The 17,174-nt window shown below is 51.4% G+C and overlaps 1 protein-coding gene across 7 annotated transcripts in view; it reads right to left on the reverse strand.

Moving 5' to 3' along the window:
- The window catches only part of arhgap9 (Rho GTPase activating protein 9), a 264,445-nt gene that overhangs the window by 107,110 nt on the left and 140,161 nt on the right, over positions 1-17,174 (reverse strand). For 6 of the 7 annotated variants that reach the window (XM_059956258.1, XM_059956256.1, XM_059956260.1 and 3 more), the window contains 3 exons: positions 14,843-14,941; positions 14,128-14,205; positions 9,988-10,041 (listed from right to left, as the gene is read on the reverse strand). In XM_059956258.1, coding sequence (XP_059812241.1) covers positions 9,988-10,041; positions 14,128-14,205; positions 14,843-14,941 — 231 coding nt within the window. The remainder of the gene's footprint in view (positions 1-9,987; positions 10,042-14,127; positions 14,206-14,842; positions 14,942-17,174) is intronic. The other variant, XM_059956259.1, reaches the window with a different exon arrangement.

Here is a 17,174-nt window from a genome sequence, read left to right on the forward strand (position 1 = left end):
ACTCCTAGGGTCAGACACAGAGTGAATCTCCCTCCACACCGTCCCATCACACACTCCCAGGGTCAGACACAGAGTGAATCTCCCTCCACACTGTCCCATCACACACTCCCTTGGTCAGACACAGAGTGAATCTCCCTCCACACTGCCCCATCACACACTGCCAGGGTCAGACACAGAGTGAATCTCCCTCCACATTGTCCCATCACACAGTCTCAGGGTCAGACACTGAGTGAATCTCCCTCCACACCGTCACATCACTCACTCCCAGGGTCAGACACAGAGTGAATCTCCCTCCACTCAGTCCCATCACACACTCATGGGGTCAGACACAGAGTGAATCTCCCTCCACACTGTCCCATCACACAGTTCCAGGGTCAGACACCGAGTGAATCTCCCTCCACACCGTCACATCACTCACTCCCAGGGTCAGACACAGAGTGAATCTCCCTCCACACCGTCCCATCACCCACTCCCAGGGTCAGACACAGAGTGAATCTCCCTCCACACCGTCCCATCACACACTCCTGGGGTCAGACACAGAGTGAATCTCCTTCTACACTGTCCCATCACACACTCCCAGTGTCAGACACAGAGTGAATCTCCCTCCAAACTGTCCCATCACACACTGCTGGGGTCCGACACAGAGTGAATCACCCTCCACACTGTCCATCACAAACTCCTGAGGTCACACACAGAGTGAATCTCCCTCCACTCCGTCCCATCACACACTCCCAGGGTCAGACACAGAGTAAATCTCCCTCCACACTGTCCCATCACACACTCTCAGGGTCAGACACAGAGTGAATCTCCCTCCACAGCATCACATCACACACACCCAGGGTCAGACACAGAGTGAATCTCCCTCCACATTGTCCCATCACACACTCCCGGGGTCAGACACAGAGTGAATCTCCCTCCACACTGTCCCATCACACACTCCTGGGGTCAGACACACAGTGAATCTCCCTCCACACCGTCCCATCACACACTCCTGGGGACAGACACAGAGTGAATCTCCCTCCACACTGTCCCATCACACACACTCAGGGCCAGACACAGAGTGAATCGCCCTCCACACCGTCCCATCACACACTCCCAGGGTCAGACAGACAGTGAATCTCCCTCCACACTGTCCAATCATACACTCCCAGTATCAGACACACAGTGACTCTCCCTCCACACTCTCCCATCGCACACTCCCGGGATCAGACACACGGTGAATCTCCCTCCATACTGTCCCATCACACACTCCCAGGGTCAGACACAGAGTGAATCTCCCTCCACACCGTCCCATCACACACTCCCAGGGTCAGACACAGAGTGAATCTCCCTCCACACTGTCCCATCACACACTCCTGGCGTCTGACACAGAGTGAATCTCCCTCCACCCAGTCCCATCACACACTCCTGGGGTCAGACACAGAGTGAATCTCCCTCCACACTGTCCCATTACACAGTCCCAGGGTCAGACACACAGTGAATCTCCCTCCACACCGTCACATCACTCACTCCCAGGGTCAGACACAGAGTGAATCTCCTGCCACACTGTCCCATCACACACTCCCAGGGTCAGACACAGAGTGAATCTCCCTCCACACTGTCACATCTCTCACTCCCAGGGTCAGACACAGAGTGAATCTCCCTCCACACCGTCCCATCACACACTCCCATGGTCAGACACAGAGTGAATCTCCCTCCACACTGTCCCATCACACACTCCCTTGGTCAGACACAGAGTGAATCTCCCTCCACACTGCCCCATCACACACTGCCAGGGTCAGACACAGAGTGAATCTCCCTCCACATTGTCCCATCACACAGTCTCAGGGTCAGACACTGAGTGAATCTCCCTCCACACCGTCACATCACTCACTCCCAGGGTCAGACACAGAGTGAATCTCCCTCCACTCAGTCCCATCACACACTCATGGGGTCAGACACAGAGTGAATCTCCCTCCACACTGTCCCATCACACAGTCCCAGGGTCAGACACCGAGTGAATCTCCCTCCACACCGTCACATCACTCACTCCCAGGGTCAGACACAGAGTGAATCTCCCTCCACACCGTCCCATCACCCACTCCCAGGGTCAGACACAGAGTGAATCTCCCTCCACACTGTCCCATCACACACTCCTGTGGTCAGACACAGAGTGAATCTCCCTCCACTCAGTCCCATCACACACTCCTGGGGTCAGACACACAGTGAATCTCCCTCCACACCGTCCCATCACACACTTCCAGGGTCAGACACAGAGTGAATCTCCCTCCACACTGTTCATCACACAATCCCAGGGTTGGACACAGAGTGAATCTCCCTCCACACTGTCCCCTCACACACTCCCAGGGTCAGACACAGAGTGAATCTCCCTCCATTCTGTCCCATCACACACTCCCGGGGTCAGACACAGAGTGCATCTCCCTCCACACCATCCCATCACACACTCCCAGGGTCACACCGACAGTGATTCTCCCTCCACATTGTCCCATCACACACTCCTGTGGTCAGACACAGAGTGAATCTCCCTCCACTCAGTCCCATCACACACTCCTGGGGTCAGACACACAGTGAATCTCCCTCCACACCGTCCCATCACACACTTCCAGGGTCAGACACAGAGTGAATCTCCCTCCACACTGTTCATCACACAATCCCAGGGTTGGACACAGAGTGAATCTCCCTCCACACTGTCCCCTCACACACTCCCAGGGTCAGACACAGAGTGAATCTCCCTCCAAACTGTCCCATCACACACTGCTGGGGTCCGACACAGAGTGAATCACCCTCCACACTGTCCATCACAAACTCCCGGGGTCACACACAGAGTAAATCTCCCTCCACACTGTCCCATCACACACTCTCAGGGTCAGACACAGAGTGAATCTCCCTCCACACCATCCCATCACACACACCCAGGGTCAGACGCAGAGTGAATCTCCCTCCACATTGTCCCATCACACACTCCCGGGGTCAGACACAGAGTGAATCTCCCTCCACACTGTCCCATCACACACTCCTGGGGTTAGACACACAGTGAATCTCCCTCCACACCGTCCCATCACACACTCCTGGGGACAGACACAGAGTGAATCTCCCTCCACACTGTCCCATCACACACACTCAGGGCCAGACACAGAGTGAATCGCCCTCCACACCGTCCCATCACACACTCCCAGGGTCAGACAGACAGTGAATCTCCCTCCACACTGTCCAATCATACACTCCCAGTATCAGACACACAGTGAATCTCCCTCCAGACTGTCCCATCACACACTCCCAGGGTCAGACCCAGAGTGAATCTCCCTCCACACCGTCACATCAGTCACTCCCAGGGTCAGACACAGAGTGAATCTCCCTCCACACCGTCCCATCACACACTCCCAGGGTCAGACACAGAGTGAATCTCCCTCCACACTGTCCCATCACACACTCCTGGCGTCAGACACAGAGTGAATCTCCCTCCACCCAGTCCCATCACACACTCCTGGGGTCAGACACAGAGTGAATCTCCCTCCACACTGTCCCATCACACAGTCCCAGGGTCAGACACACAGTGAATCTCCCTCCACACCGTCACATCACTCACTCCCAGGGTCAGACACAGAGTGAATCTCCTGCCACACTGTCCCATCACACACTCCCAGGGTCAGACACAGAGTGAATCTCCCTCCACACTGTCACATCTCTCACTCCCAGGGTCAGACACAGAGTGAATCTCCCTCCACACTGTCCCATCACACACTCCTGGGGTCAGACACACAGTGAATCTCCCTCCACACCGTCCCATCACACACTCCTGGGGACAGTCACAGAGTGAATCTCCCTCCACACTGTCCCATCACACACACTCAGGGCCAGACACAGAGTGAATCGCCCTCCACACCGTCCCATCACACACTCCCAGGGTCAGACAGACAGTGAATCTCCCTCCACACTGTCCAATCATACACTCCCAGTATCAGACACACAGTGACTCTCCCTCCACACTCTCCCATCGCACACTCCCGGGATCAGACACACGGTGAATCTCCCTCCATACTGTCCCATCACACACTCCCAGGGTCAGACACAGAGTGAATCTCCCTCCACACCGTCCCATCACACACTCCCAGGGTCAGACACAGAGTGAATCTCCCTCCACACTGTCCCATCACACACACCTGGCGTCAGACACAGAGTGAATCTCCCTCCACACTGTCCCATCACACAGTCCCAGGGTCAGACACACAGTGAATCTCCCTCCACACCGTCACATCACTCACTCCCAGGGTCAGACACAGAGTGAATCTCCTGCCACACTGTCGCATCACACACTCCCAGGGTCAGACACAGAGTGAATCTCCCTCCACACTGTCCCATCACACACTGCTGGGGTCCAACACAGAGTGAATCACCCTCCACACTGTCCATCACACACTGCTGGGGTCCAACACAGAGTGAATCACCCTCCACACTGTCCATCACAAACTCCCGGGGTCACACACAGAGTGAATCTCCCTCCACTCCGTCCCATCACACACTCCCAGGGTCAGACACAGAGTAAATCTCCCTCCACACTGTCCCATCACACACTCTCAGGGTCAGACACAGAGTGAATCTCCCTCCACACCATCCCATCACACACACCCAGGGTCAGACACAGAGTGAATCTCCCTCCACCCAGTCCCATCACACACTCCTGGGGTCAGACACAGAGTGAATCTCCCTCCACACTGTCCCATCACACAGTCCCAGGGTCAGACACACAGTGAATCTCCCTCCACACCGTCACATCACTCACTCCCAGGGTCAGACACAGAGTGAATCTCCTGCCACACTGTCCCATCACACACTCCCAGGGTCAGACACAGAGTGAATCTCCCTCCACACTGTCACATCTCTCACTCCCAGGGTCAGACACAGAGTGAATCTCCCTCCACACCGTCCCATTACACACTCCCAGGGTCAGACACAGAGTGAATCTCCCTCCACACCGTCCCATCACACACTCCCAGAATCAGACAGAGAGTGAATCTCCCTCCACACTGTCCCATCACACACTCCCAGGGTCAGACACAGAGTGAATCTCCCTCCACACTGTCCCATCACACACTCCCTTGGTCAGACACAGAGTGAATCTCCCTCCACACTGCCCCATCACACACTGCCAGGGTCAGACACAGAGTGAATCTCCCTCCACATTGTCCCATCACACAGTCTCAGGGTCAGACACTGAGTGAATCTCCCTCCACACCGTCACATCACTCACTCCCAGGGTCAGACACAGAGTGAATCTCCCTCCACTCAGTCCCATCACACACTCATGGGGTCAGACACAGAGTGAATCTCCCTCCACACTGTCCCATCACACAGTCCCAGGGTCAGACACCGAGTGAATCTCCCTCCACACCGTCACATCACTCACTCCCAGGGTCAGACACAGAGTGAATCTCCCTCCACACCGTCCCATCACCCACTCCCAGGGTCAGACACAGAGTGAATCTCCCTCCACACCGTCCCATCACACACTCCTGGGGTCAGACACAGAGTGAATCTCCTTCTACACTGTCCCATCACACACTCCCAGTGTCAGACACAGAGTGAATCTCCCTCCAAACTGTCCCATCACACACTGCTGGGGTCCGACACAGAGTGAATCACCCTCCACACTGTCCATCACAAACTCCTGGGGTCACACACAGAGTGAATCTCCCTCCACTCCGTCCCATCACACACTCCCAGGGTCAGACACAGAGTAAATCTCCCTCCACACTGTCCCATCACACACTCTCAGGGTCAGACACAGAGTGAATCTCCCTCCACAGCATCCCATCACACACACCCAGGGTCAGACACAGAGTGAATCTCCCTCCACATTTTCCCATCACACACTCCCGGGGTCAGACACAGAGTGAATCTCCCTCCACACTGTCCCATCACACACTCCTGGGGTCAGACACACAGTGAATCTCCCTCCACACCGTCCCATCACACACTCCTGGGGACAGACACAGAGTGAATCTCCCTCCACACTGTCCCATCACACACACTCAGGGCCAGACACAGAGTGAATCGCCCTCCACACCGTCCCATCACACACTCCCAGGGTCAGACAGACAGTGAATCTCCCTCCACACTGTCCAATCATACACTCCCAGTATCAGACACACAGTGACTCTCCCTCCACACTCTCCCATCGCACACTCCCGGGATCAGACACACGGTGAATCTCCCTCCATACTGTCCCATCACACACTCCCAGGGTCAGACACAGAGTGAATCTCCCTCCACTCCGTCCCATCACACACTCCCAGGGTCAGACACAGAGTGAATCTCCCTCCACACTGTCCCATCACACACTCCTGGCGTCTGACACAGAGTGAATCTCCCTCCACCCAGTCCCATCACACACTCCTGGGGTCAGACACAGAGTGAATCTCCCTCCACACTGTCCCATTACACAGTCCCAGGGTCAGACACACAGTGAATCTCCCTCCACACCGTCACATCACTCACTCCCAGGTCAGACACAGAGTGAATCTCCTGCCACACTGTCCCATCACACACTCCCAGGGTCAGACACAGAGTGAATCTCCCTCCACACTGTCACATCTCTCACTCCCAGGGTCAGACACAGAGTGCATCTCCCTCCACACCGTCCCATCACACACTCCCAGGGTCAGACACAGAGTGAATCTCCCTCCACACTGTCCCATCACACACTCCCTTGGTCAGACACAGAGTGAATCTCCCTCCACAGTGCCCCATCACACACTGCCAGGGTCAGACACAGAGTGAATCTCCCTCCACATTGTCCCATCACACAGTCTCAGGGTCAGACACTGAGTGAATCTCCCTCCACACCGTCACATCACTCACTCCCAGGGTCAGACACAGAGTGAATCTCCCTCCACTCAGTCCCATCACACACTCATGGGGTCAGACACAGAGTGAATCTCCCTCCACACTGTCCCATCACACAGTCCCAGGGTCAGACACCGAGTGAATCTCCCTCCACACCGTCACATCACTCACTCCCAGGGTCAGACACAGAGTGAATCTCCCTCCACACCGTCCCATCACCCACTCCCAGGGTCAGACACAGAGTGAATCTCCCTCCACACTGTCCCATCACACACTCCTGTGGTCAGACACAGAGTGAATCTCCCTCCACTCAGTCCCATCACACACTCCTGGGGTCAGACACACAGTGAATCTCCCTCCACACCGTCCCATCACACACTTCCAGGGTCAGACACAGAGTGAATCTCCCTCCACACTGTTCATCACACAATCCCAGGGTTGGACACAGAGTGAATCTCCCTCCACACTGTCCCCTCACACACTCCCAGGGTCAGACACAGAGTGAATCTCCCTCCATTCTGTCCCATCACACACTCCCGGGGTCAGACACAGAGTGCATCTCCCTCCACACCATCCCATCACACACTCCCAGGGTCAGACCGACAGTGATTCTCCCTCCACATTGTCCCATCACACACTCCTGTGGTCAGACACAGAGTGAATCTCCCTCCACTCAGTCCCATCACACACTCCTGGGGTCAGACACAGAGTGAATCTCCCTCCACACTGTCACATCTCTCACTCCCAGGGTCAGACACAGAGTGCATCTCCCTCCACACTGTCACATCTCTCACTCCCAGGGTCAGACACAGAGTGCATCTCCCTCCACACCGTCCCATCACACACTCCCAGGGTCAGACACAGAGTGAATCTCCCTCCACACTGTCCCATCACACACTCCCTTGGTCAGACACAGAGTGAATCTCCCTCCACAGTGCCCCATCACACACTGCCAGGGTCAGACACAGAGTGAATCTCCCTCCACATTGTCCCATCACACAGTCTCAGGGTCAGACACTGAGTGAATCTCCCTCCACACCGTCACATCACTCACTCCCAGGGTCAGACACAGAGTGAATCTCCCTCCACTCAGTCCCATCACACACTCATGGGGTCAGACACAGAGTGAATCTCCCTCCACACTGTCCCATCACACAGTCCCAGGGTCAGACACCGAGTGAATCTCCCTCCACACCGTCACATCACTCACTCCCAGGGTTGGACACAGAGTGAATCTCCCTCCACACTGTCCCCTCACACACTCCCAGGGTCAGACACAGAGTGAATCTCCCTCCATTCTGTCCCATCACACACTCCCGGGGTCAGACACAGAGTGCATCTCCCTCCACACCATCCCATCACACACTCCCAGGGTCAGACCGACAGTGATTCTCCCTCCACATTGTCCCATCACACACTCCTGTGGTCAGACACAGAGTGAATCTCCCTCCACTCAGTCCCATCACACACTCCTGGGGTCAGACACAGAGTGAATCTCCCTCCACACTGTCACATCTCTCACTCCCAGGGTCAGACACAGAGTGCATCTCCCTCCACACTGTCACATCTCTCACTCCCAGGGTCAGACACAGAGTGCATCTCCCTCCACACCGTCCCATCACACACTCCCAGGGTCAGACACAGAGTGAATCTCCCTCCACACTGTCCCATCACACACTCCCTTGGTCAGACACAGAGTGAATCTCCCTCCACAGTGCCCCATCACACACTGCCAGGGTCAGACACAGAGTGAATCTCCCTCCACATTGTCCCATCACACAGTCTCAGGGTCAGACACTGAGTGAATCTCCCTCCACACCGTCACATCACTCACTCCCAGGGTCAGACACAGAGTGAATCTCCCTCCACTCAGTCCCATCACACACTCATGGGGTCAGACACAGAGTGAATCTCCCTCCACACTGTCCCATCACACAGTCCCAGGGTCAGACACCGAGTGAATCTCCCTCCACACCGTCACATCACTCACTCCCAGGGTCAGACACAGAGTGAATCTCCCTCCACACCGTCCCATCACCCACTCCCAGGGTCAGACACAGAGTGAATCTCCCTCCACACTGTCCCATCACACACTCCTGTGGTCAGACACAGAGTGAATCTCCCTCCACTCAGTCCCATCACACACTCCTGGGGTCAGACACACAGTGAATCTCCCTCCACACCGTCCCATCACACACTTCCAGGGTCAGACACAGAGTGAATCTCCCTCCACACTGTTCATCACACAATCCCAGGGTTGGACACAGAGTGAATCTCCCTCCACACTGTCCCCTCACACACTCCCAGGGTCAGACACAGAGTGAATCTCCCTCCATTCTGTCCCATCACACACTCCCGGGGTCAGACACAGAGTGCATCTCCCTCCACACCATCCCATCACACACTCCCAGGGTCAGACCGACAGTGATTCTCCCTCCACATTGTCCCATCACACACTCCTGTGGTCAGACACAGAGTGAATCTCCCTCCACTCAGTCCCATCACACACTCCTGGGGTCAGACACACAGTGAATCTCCCTCCACACCGTCCCATCACACACTTCCAGGGTCAGACACAGAGTGAATCTCCCTCCACACTGTTCATCACACAATCCCAGGGTTGGACACAGAGTGAATCTCCCTCCACACTGTCCCCTCACACACTCCCAGGGTCAGACACAGAGTGAATCTCCCTCCATTCTGTCCCATCACACACTCCCGGGGTCAGACACAGAGCGAATCTCCCTCCACACTGTCCATCACACAATCCCAGGGTTGGACAAGCTCCTCCACATTGTCCCATCACACCAAAATGTGCACTGGTAAACATTCATGCTTGCGCAGACAGAGAGGGAATTTCACTTCCAAATGGTTACACAAACAGAGTCTAATAAACTCTGCCACACACACACACACACCCTCTCCTCCCTCCCCCCCCCCCCCATGGACAATCCAATGTCCCAGAGAAAGCAGCCCCTCTGATGCACACAAGGTTACCACATCAGCAGTCTGGGGTGGAGGGGGTGTGAAAGAGATCACTGGTAGGTGAGGAGGGAGTGTAAGATGGAGAGGGACTGAAGGGTAATGAAGGTCTTGGTGGGAGAGGGAGAGGGAGTGTTGGGATGGGTGAAATATGTCTTCTACCTTGGCACCGCTCTTCAGGAAACAGATACCGCCCGTCACTGGTCACTGCTCGCTCTGCAAAAAGTGATGTGGTCCCTGAGTATTGTTGACCATGGCATCGGGTAAGGGGTGGCAAAGGGGCAACACGAAGCCCCTCTGCTGAAACAAACTGCACCAATTGCCCCCCACCCCACCGTCAGCTGAGAACACTCAGGACAGCACAGCACATGAAGTACGCAGGTCTCTGCTGAACTAATTAAGCTAATAATTGAGTGCCTAACTAAACTCACCCCTTCTGCTGACACATTGTCCATATCTCTCCATTCTCTGTGCTTACCCAGCTGATGGAAATCCGTCTGCTATTCCTGAACGAGTCCCATTTGCCTGCATTTGGCCCATATAAATCCTTCCTCTACAAATGCCTCAGGCATCTTGTTCGATATCCTCACCTCCTTCATGGTGAGGAATTACACCTCAAGACCCCTTTAAATCTCTCCCCTCTTATTTTACACTTATGGCCTCTACTCTTCGACTCCCCAGCCCAGAAAATGGACTGTGACCATCCACCTTATCTGCACCCCTCATTATTTTATGAACCTCTATAGATCACCCCTCTGCCTCTTTTGCTCCATGGATAAAAGACCCAGCCACCTCATGTAACTCAAGACCTCCAATCCTGGATACATCCTGGTGAATCCTTTTGCACCTTCTCCAGGTCAATCCCATCCTAACAAAGATCCTGATTGGAATTGTATACAGACCTCTGAACCATAGCTGGGGTGTGGGTACAAATTTCAATGGGAAATAGAAAAGGCATGTAATAAGGGCAATGTTCCGATAATCATAGAGGATTTCAATATGTAGGAAAATTGGGAAAATTAGTTGGTGCTGGATCCTAAGAAAAGGAATTTGTGAAATGCCTATGAAATGGCTTTTTAGAGCAGCTTGTCATTGAGCCTACTAGGGGAAAGGCAATTCTAGATTGGGTGTTGTGTAATGAGCCAAATTTGATAAAGGAGCTTAAGGTAAAGGAACCTGTAGGAGGCAGTAATCATAATAGGCTAGCATTTACTTGGGAATTTAAGAGGAAGTTAGAGGATTGGGAAGCCTCTAAAAACCACAAGAAGGCAACTAAAAAAGCCATAAAGAGAGAAAGTATAATATATGAAGGTGGGTTAGCAAATAATATTAAAATACATCTTTTTCACACACACACACACACACATATATATATATTAAAAAGGAGCTGCTAGAGTGGATTTCAGACTGCTGGAAAATGACGCTGGTAATGGTGGACAAACTTATTAAGTACTTTGTGTCAGTCTTCACTGTACCAGCAGTATGTCAGGAATTTGAGAGTGTCAGGAGGCAGAGGTAAGTGTAGTGCTTGAAAAGCTGAAAGGTTTGAAGGTAGATAAGTCACCCGGACCAAATGAACTACACACTAGGGTTCTGAAAGAGGCGGCTGAAGAGACTGTAGAGGCATTAGTAATGATCTTTCAAGAATTACTAGATCCTGAAGTAGTTCTGGAGGATTGGAAATTGCAAGTGTCAGTCTGCTCTTTAATAAGGGAGGGAGGCAATAGACAGGAAGATACAGGATAGTTGACCTGAGTTCAGTGGTTGGAAAGATGTTGGTTCATTATTAAGGATGAGATTTGGGGTACTTGGAGGCACATGGTAAAATAGGCCGAAGTGAGAGGAAATCTTGCCTGACCAATCTGTTGGAATTCTTTGAGGAAATAACAGGCAGGACAGATAAAGGAGAATCAGTGGATGTTGTTTACTTGCATTTTCAGAAGGACTTTGACGAAGTGCTGTACATGAGGCTGCCAAACAAGAAAAGATTACAGGGTATTACAGGAAAGATATTCGATGGATAGAAGGTTGTCTGACTGGCAGGAGACAAAGCATGGGAATAAAGGAGATCTTTTCTAGTTGGCTGCTGGTGACTAGTGGTGTTCTGCAGGGGTCAGTGTTGGGATCACTTTTCACATTGTATGTCAATGATTTGGATAATTAAATTGGTGGTCAAGTTTGCGGAAAATAGAAAGCTAGGTGGAGGGGCAGGTAGTGTTGAGGAAGTAGAGAGGCTACAGAATGACTTGGATAAATTAAGAGAATGGGCAAAGAAGTAACAGATGTAATATAGTGTAGAGAAGTGTATGGTCGTGCACTTTGGCAATAGGAATAAAGGCGAAGACTACTTCCTAAATAGGGAGCAAATTCAGAAATCAGAGGTGCGAAGGGACTTGTGAATCTTCGTGCAGGATTCTGTAAAGGTTAACTTGCAGGTTGAGTCAGTGGTGAGGAAGGCAAATGCAATGTTAGTGTTCATTTTGTGAGGATTAGAACACAAGATTAGGATGTAATGCAGGGACTTTATAAGGCATTGGTCTGACTGTACTTGGAAAATTGTGAGCAGTTATCTGAGAAAGAATGTACTTATCTGAGAAAGAATGTGCTGGCATTCGAGTTCAGAGGGGGGTTTACAAGAATTATTCCAGGAATTAAAGGGTTAATGTAGAAAAAGTGTTTGATGGCTGTGGGCCTGTACTTGAACGAGAGGGGATCTCACTGAAATGTATCAAATATTGAAAGCCCTAGATAGAGTGGACGAGCAGAGGATGTTTTCTATACTGGGAGAGTTGAGGACCAGAGGGCACAATCTCAGAACAGAAGGGCGTCCATTTAGAACAGAGATGAGAAGGAATTTCTTGAGACAGGTGGTAAAATCTGTGGAATTTATTACCACAGATGACTGGAGGCCAGATCATTCAGTATATTTAAAACATAGGTTGGTAGATTCTTGATAAATAAGAGCATCAAAAAGTTTACAGGGAGAAGGCAGGAGAATGGAGTTGAGAGGGATAATAAATCAGCCATGATGGAATGGTGGAGCAGATTTGATGGGCCAAATGGTCTAATTCTGTTCTTATGTCTTATAGTAGGGCAACCAGAACTGAACACAATTGTCCAAGTGCGGTCTACTAGTGTCATATACAGCTGCAATTTGGCTTCCAATTCCTGTACTCAGTGTATTGACTGAAGGCCAGCATGCCAAATCCCTTCCTCACCGGTGCCACCACTTACAGGGAACTACTCACTTGTAGCTATTGGTCTCTCAGCCCTGCAAATCTACATGGGACCTTGTCATCTATTGTGTAGATCCTGCCCTGGTTTCACTTCTGAAAGTGCAACCCTCTTATTTGTTGGGGGTAAATTTCAATTGCCATTCCTCAGCCAGTTGATCTATATCTTTCTGTGATTTTGAACAATCTACAAGACCATTCCACCTTACCAGCAAGATTTGTAACTCTGGTCAGTTCCGAATTGTCCCTCCCACTCCTCGCCCTTATGCCCTCCTTCCCACAGCAAATGCTGGCAGTCAGGGATGGTGTGTCAAATGAGCAGTGTTTGATATGTGCAGAGGGTGAGGAGGCAGAGAGAGAGAGGTTAAGATGGGTAAAGAGAGAAAGAAATTCAGAAATTGGTAGAGAGAGTGAGCTGTAGAGAGGTAGAGAGAAAGTGGCAGAGAGAAAGGTGAAGGAGGGGTTGAGGGAGGGAGGGGGCAAGGGGATGGAGGAGGAGAGGGAGGAGCAGAGAGAGGTGCAGGAGAGGGAGAGGATGAGACAAAGGAGGAGGGGTGGAAGTGGAGAGGGAGGAGGAGGGAGGTGGTGGAGGAGAGAGAGGAAGAAGGGATTTGGTTGGAGGAGGGCTGAGATGGGAGTAGAGGAGGAGAGAGGGAGGGGGAGGTGAAGAGGGGAATAAGGGGAACAGGGAGGGGAGGGGTGGCAGAGAAGGGGGAAGGAGAGGGGGAGGCAAATGAGAGGAGTGGAGATGGTGAGAGAGTGTGGGGAAAGAAAGAGAAAGGGAGAGTGATTGGACAGAGGGAGAAAGGGGTGGGGGGGGCGAGAGGAAGGAGGAGTATCAGCCTTTCCAGTCTCCCTGGATTGTCAGCAAGAGCTGAATGTCTCTTTCCCAAGTCAGTCTGCGTATGGAGCTGGACAGGAGTTTCTACTGGTGGGCGCCAGCCTGGATGTTCTGCCCTCCCGCATGCCCTTCAGAAACCCCCTTAACCTTCCCCAACACATGGGTGATTTCCAAAGCTCCCATTCTATTGGACTGACACCCCTCCGTGTGATCCCTGAGCTCACTCACCGTGATCGACGATAAACCGCAGCTTTTGTATCACAGCCAGGTTTCCACTGACTCGGTACACCCCGTCTGCATCCAGCCCTGGATGAGGGGAGAGAGGGTGGTGAAAGTGAGGGCTGGGGCTTTACAGATAGTGAGTGGATGAGGGGAAGTGAGTGGGGCTAGAGGGAAGAGGAGAGAGGGGGAGATAGGGGAAAAGTGTGGAGGGGGAGAAGTAGGGACAGAAAGGAGCTGAGGGGGAAGAGATGAGAGGGCGGAATAAAGACTGCACAGCTGGTGGGCTGGCGAGGAGGTAGGCAGAAAGGAGAAAGAGGGGGAGAAAAAGAGAAGGGGATACCCGTGAGAGTGGGTAAAAGGGATTGATTGAGAGAGAGAAAAAAGGGGGAGCAGGAGAGAAAAAGGAAGAGTGGAGCAGATAGAGGGGGTAAGAGAGGGAGAGCTTGTGTGCACATGAGAAGAAAGTTTGGAAGAAGGAGAGCAAGAGATGAGAGGTGAAGAGGAAGGGGGACAGGGTGTGAGTCGGCAATCAGAAAGAGAACAAAGAGTAGGAAAGGGATTGGGTTAAAACAGGGAATGTGAGAAAGACAGACAGCGAAGAGGAGTGCGGGGTGTAAGGGGCCACAGGGAGAGTAGAGCTGGACAGTGGGATGGTGTGGCAGAGGGTGTTGATAGGGAAATCAACAAGGGGGAAGAGCAGACGTCCAGGCACATATCTCACCTCGCTGCTCTACTGCGTTGATGCATAGTTGCACAAACTTGGGTACGGTTGCTTTCTCTCGCTCACACAGGGCATCAAGACGGCATCCAAAAACTTGGTCTTCATGGAGGAGAGAAAGGGAGGGAGAGAGAGAGTCTGTCAGTAGGTTAAGTGTGGGGAGTGGTGAGGACAGAACAGTTCCTCTGACCTTCCTGCAAACCTGATTGCTAAGTGTTGATGGACCAAGGAATAAAGATGTTTGCCTTTATTAGTCAAAGCACTGAGTTCCAGTGTTGGGAAGTTATGTTCTTGGCATGTTGAGCCAACACACCTCAGCAGATTCTGAATAAGTGCAAATGTATATGGCGAAAAAAAATTGAGCTTTAATCCTTGAGTATTGCATTCAATTCTGGTCGTCCCATTACAGGAAGAGTGTGGGGACTTTGGAGAGGGAGCAGAGGAGACTCACCGGGACGCTGCCAGGATTAGAGAGCGTGAGCTATAAGGAGAGGTTGGACAAACTTGGGTTGTTTTCTCTGGAGTGGGAGAGGCTGAGGGAAGACTTAGAGATTTACAAGACTATGAGAGGCACAGATAGAGTAGACAGCTTATATTAAAAATGATGCTGGAGAGGTAGTAATGGAGGACAAGGAAATGGTGGTCAAACTGATCAAGTATTTTGCCAGTCTTCACTATGGAAGACACTAACACACTGGTGGACATTTCAGGTAGAGGTCATGAAGTGTGTGAAGTTACCATTAGTAGGGAGTAGGTTCCTGGGGAACTGAAAGGTTTGAAGGTAGATAAGTCTACACCCCAGGGTTCTGAAAGAGGTGGCTGAAGAGATTGTGGAGACATTAGATATTGGAATGGTTCTGGAAGACTGGAAAATTGCAAATGTAACTCCAAAAAGGGAGAGGGGCAGAAGAAAGGAAACTATACGCCAGTTAGTCTGACCTCAGTGGTTAGGAAGATGTTGCAGTCGATTGTTAAGGATGTGGTTTGGGATACTTGGAGGCTCCTGATAAAATAGGCCATAGTCAGCATGGTTTCCTCAAGGGAAAATCTTCCCTGACAAATCTGTTGGAATTCTTTGAGGAAATAAGATGCAGGATAGACAAAGGAGATTTGGTTGATGTTGGACAAGGTGCCACACATGAGGCTGCTTTACAAGCCATGCATCCGTGGTATTACAGGAAAGATTCCGGCATGGATAAAGCAGTGGCTGATTGGCACGAGGCAAAGAGTGGGAACAAAGGGAGATTTTTCTGGTTGGTGCCAGTGACCAGTGGCATTTAAGGTAAGGAAGGGGTATGGTTTCGTAGCCAAGTTTGTGGATGATACAAAGATAGGTGGAAGGGCAGGTTGTGTTGAGGAAGCAGGGAGACTGGAGAAGAACAAACAGATTAAGAGAGTAAACAGTCGATGTTTCAGGCTGAGACCTTTCTTCTAGGCACAGTGAATGGTTGGGTGCTGAGGAGTGTGGTACAACAAAGGAACACAGGTCTATAATTCATTGGAAGTGGCATCATAGATAGATAGGGCAGTAAAGAAAGCTTTGGCCTTCATAAATCAAAGCATTGAGTACAGGAGTTGGGATGTTGTGTTGAAGTTGTCTGAGACATTAGTGAGGCCTAATTTGGAGTATTACATACAGTTTTGGTCACCTACATACAGGAAAGATGTAAATAAGGTTGAAAGAGTATAGAGAAAATTTACAAAGATGTTACCAGGGCTGGAGGACCTGAGTTATAAAGAAAGATTGAGTAGGATAAGACTTTATTCCTTGGAATGTAGAAGATTGAGAGGAGATTAGATGGAGCTATACAAAATTACGAGGGTAAATGCAAGCAGGCTTTCTCCATTGAAGTTGGGTGGGATTACAACTAGAGGTCATGGATTAAGAGTGAAAGGTGAAAAGTTTAAGGGGAGCAGGAGGGGAAAGTTCTTCACGCAGAGGGTGGTGAGAGTGTGCAACAAGTGATGCATGCAAGTTCGATTTCAAAGTTCAAGAAAAGTTTAGATAGGTATGTGGAAGATAGTGGTATGGAAGACTATGGTCCTGGTGTAGGTTGAAGGGAGTAGGCAGTTTAACTGGTTTGGCACTAGCTGGGCCAAAGGGTCTGTTTCTGTACTGTACTTTTCTATTGCTCTATGACTCTACATGAGAGCTGCTTAAGAGGCTGTTGGAGAGATAGGTGGATTCTATGTACAGCAGAAAGTGTCCTTATTGGTTGCATCACAGTCTGTTTTGGCAATTCTATGTGCAGAAGTGTAAGAAGCTGCAGAGAGTTGTGGACTCTGCCCAGTACATCACGGGCACATCCCTCCCCACCATGGGTAGTGTCTACAG

This window comes from Hypanus sabinus, chromosome X1 (genome assembly GCF_030144855.1).
Source record: "Hypanus sabinus isolate sHypSab1 chromosome X1, sHypSab1.hap1, whole genome shotgun sequence".
NCBI classification, from domain to species: domain Eukaryota; kingdom Metazoa; phylum Chordata; class Chondrichthyes; order Myliobatiformes; family Dasyatidae; genus Hypanus; species Hypanus sabinus.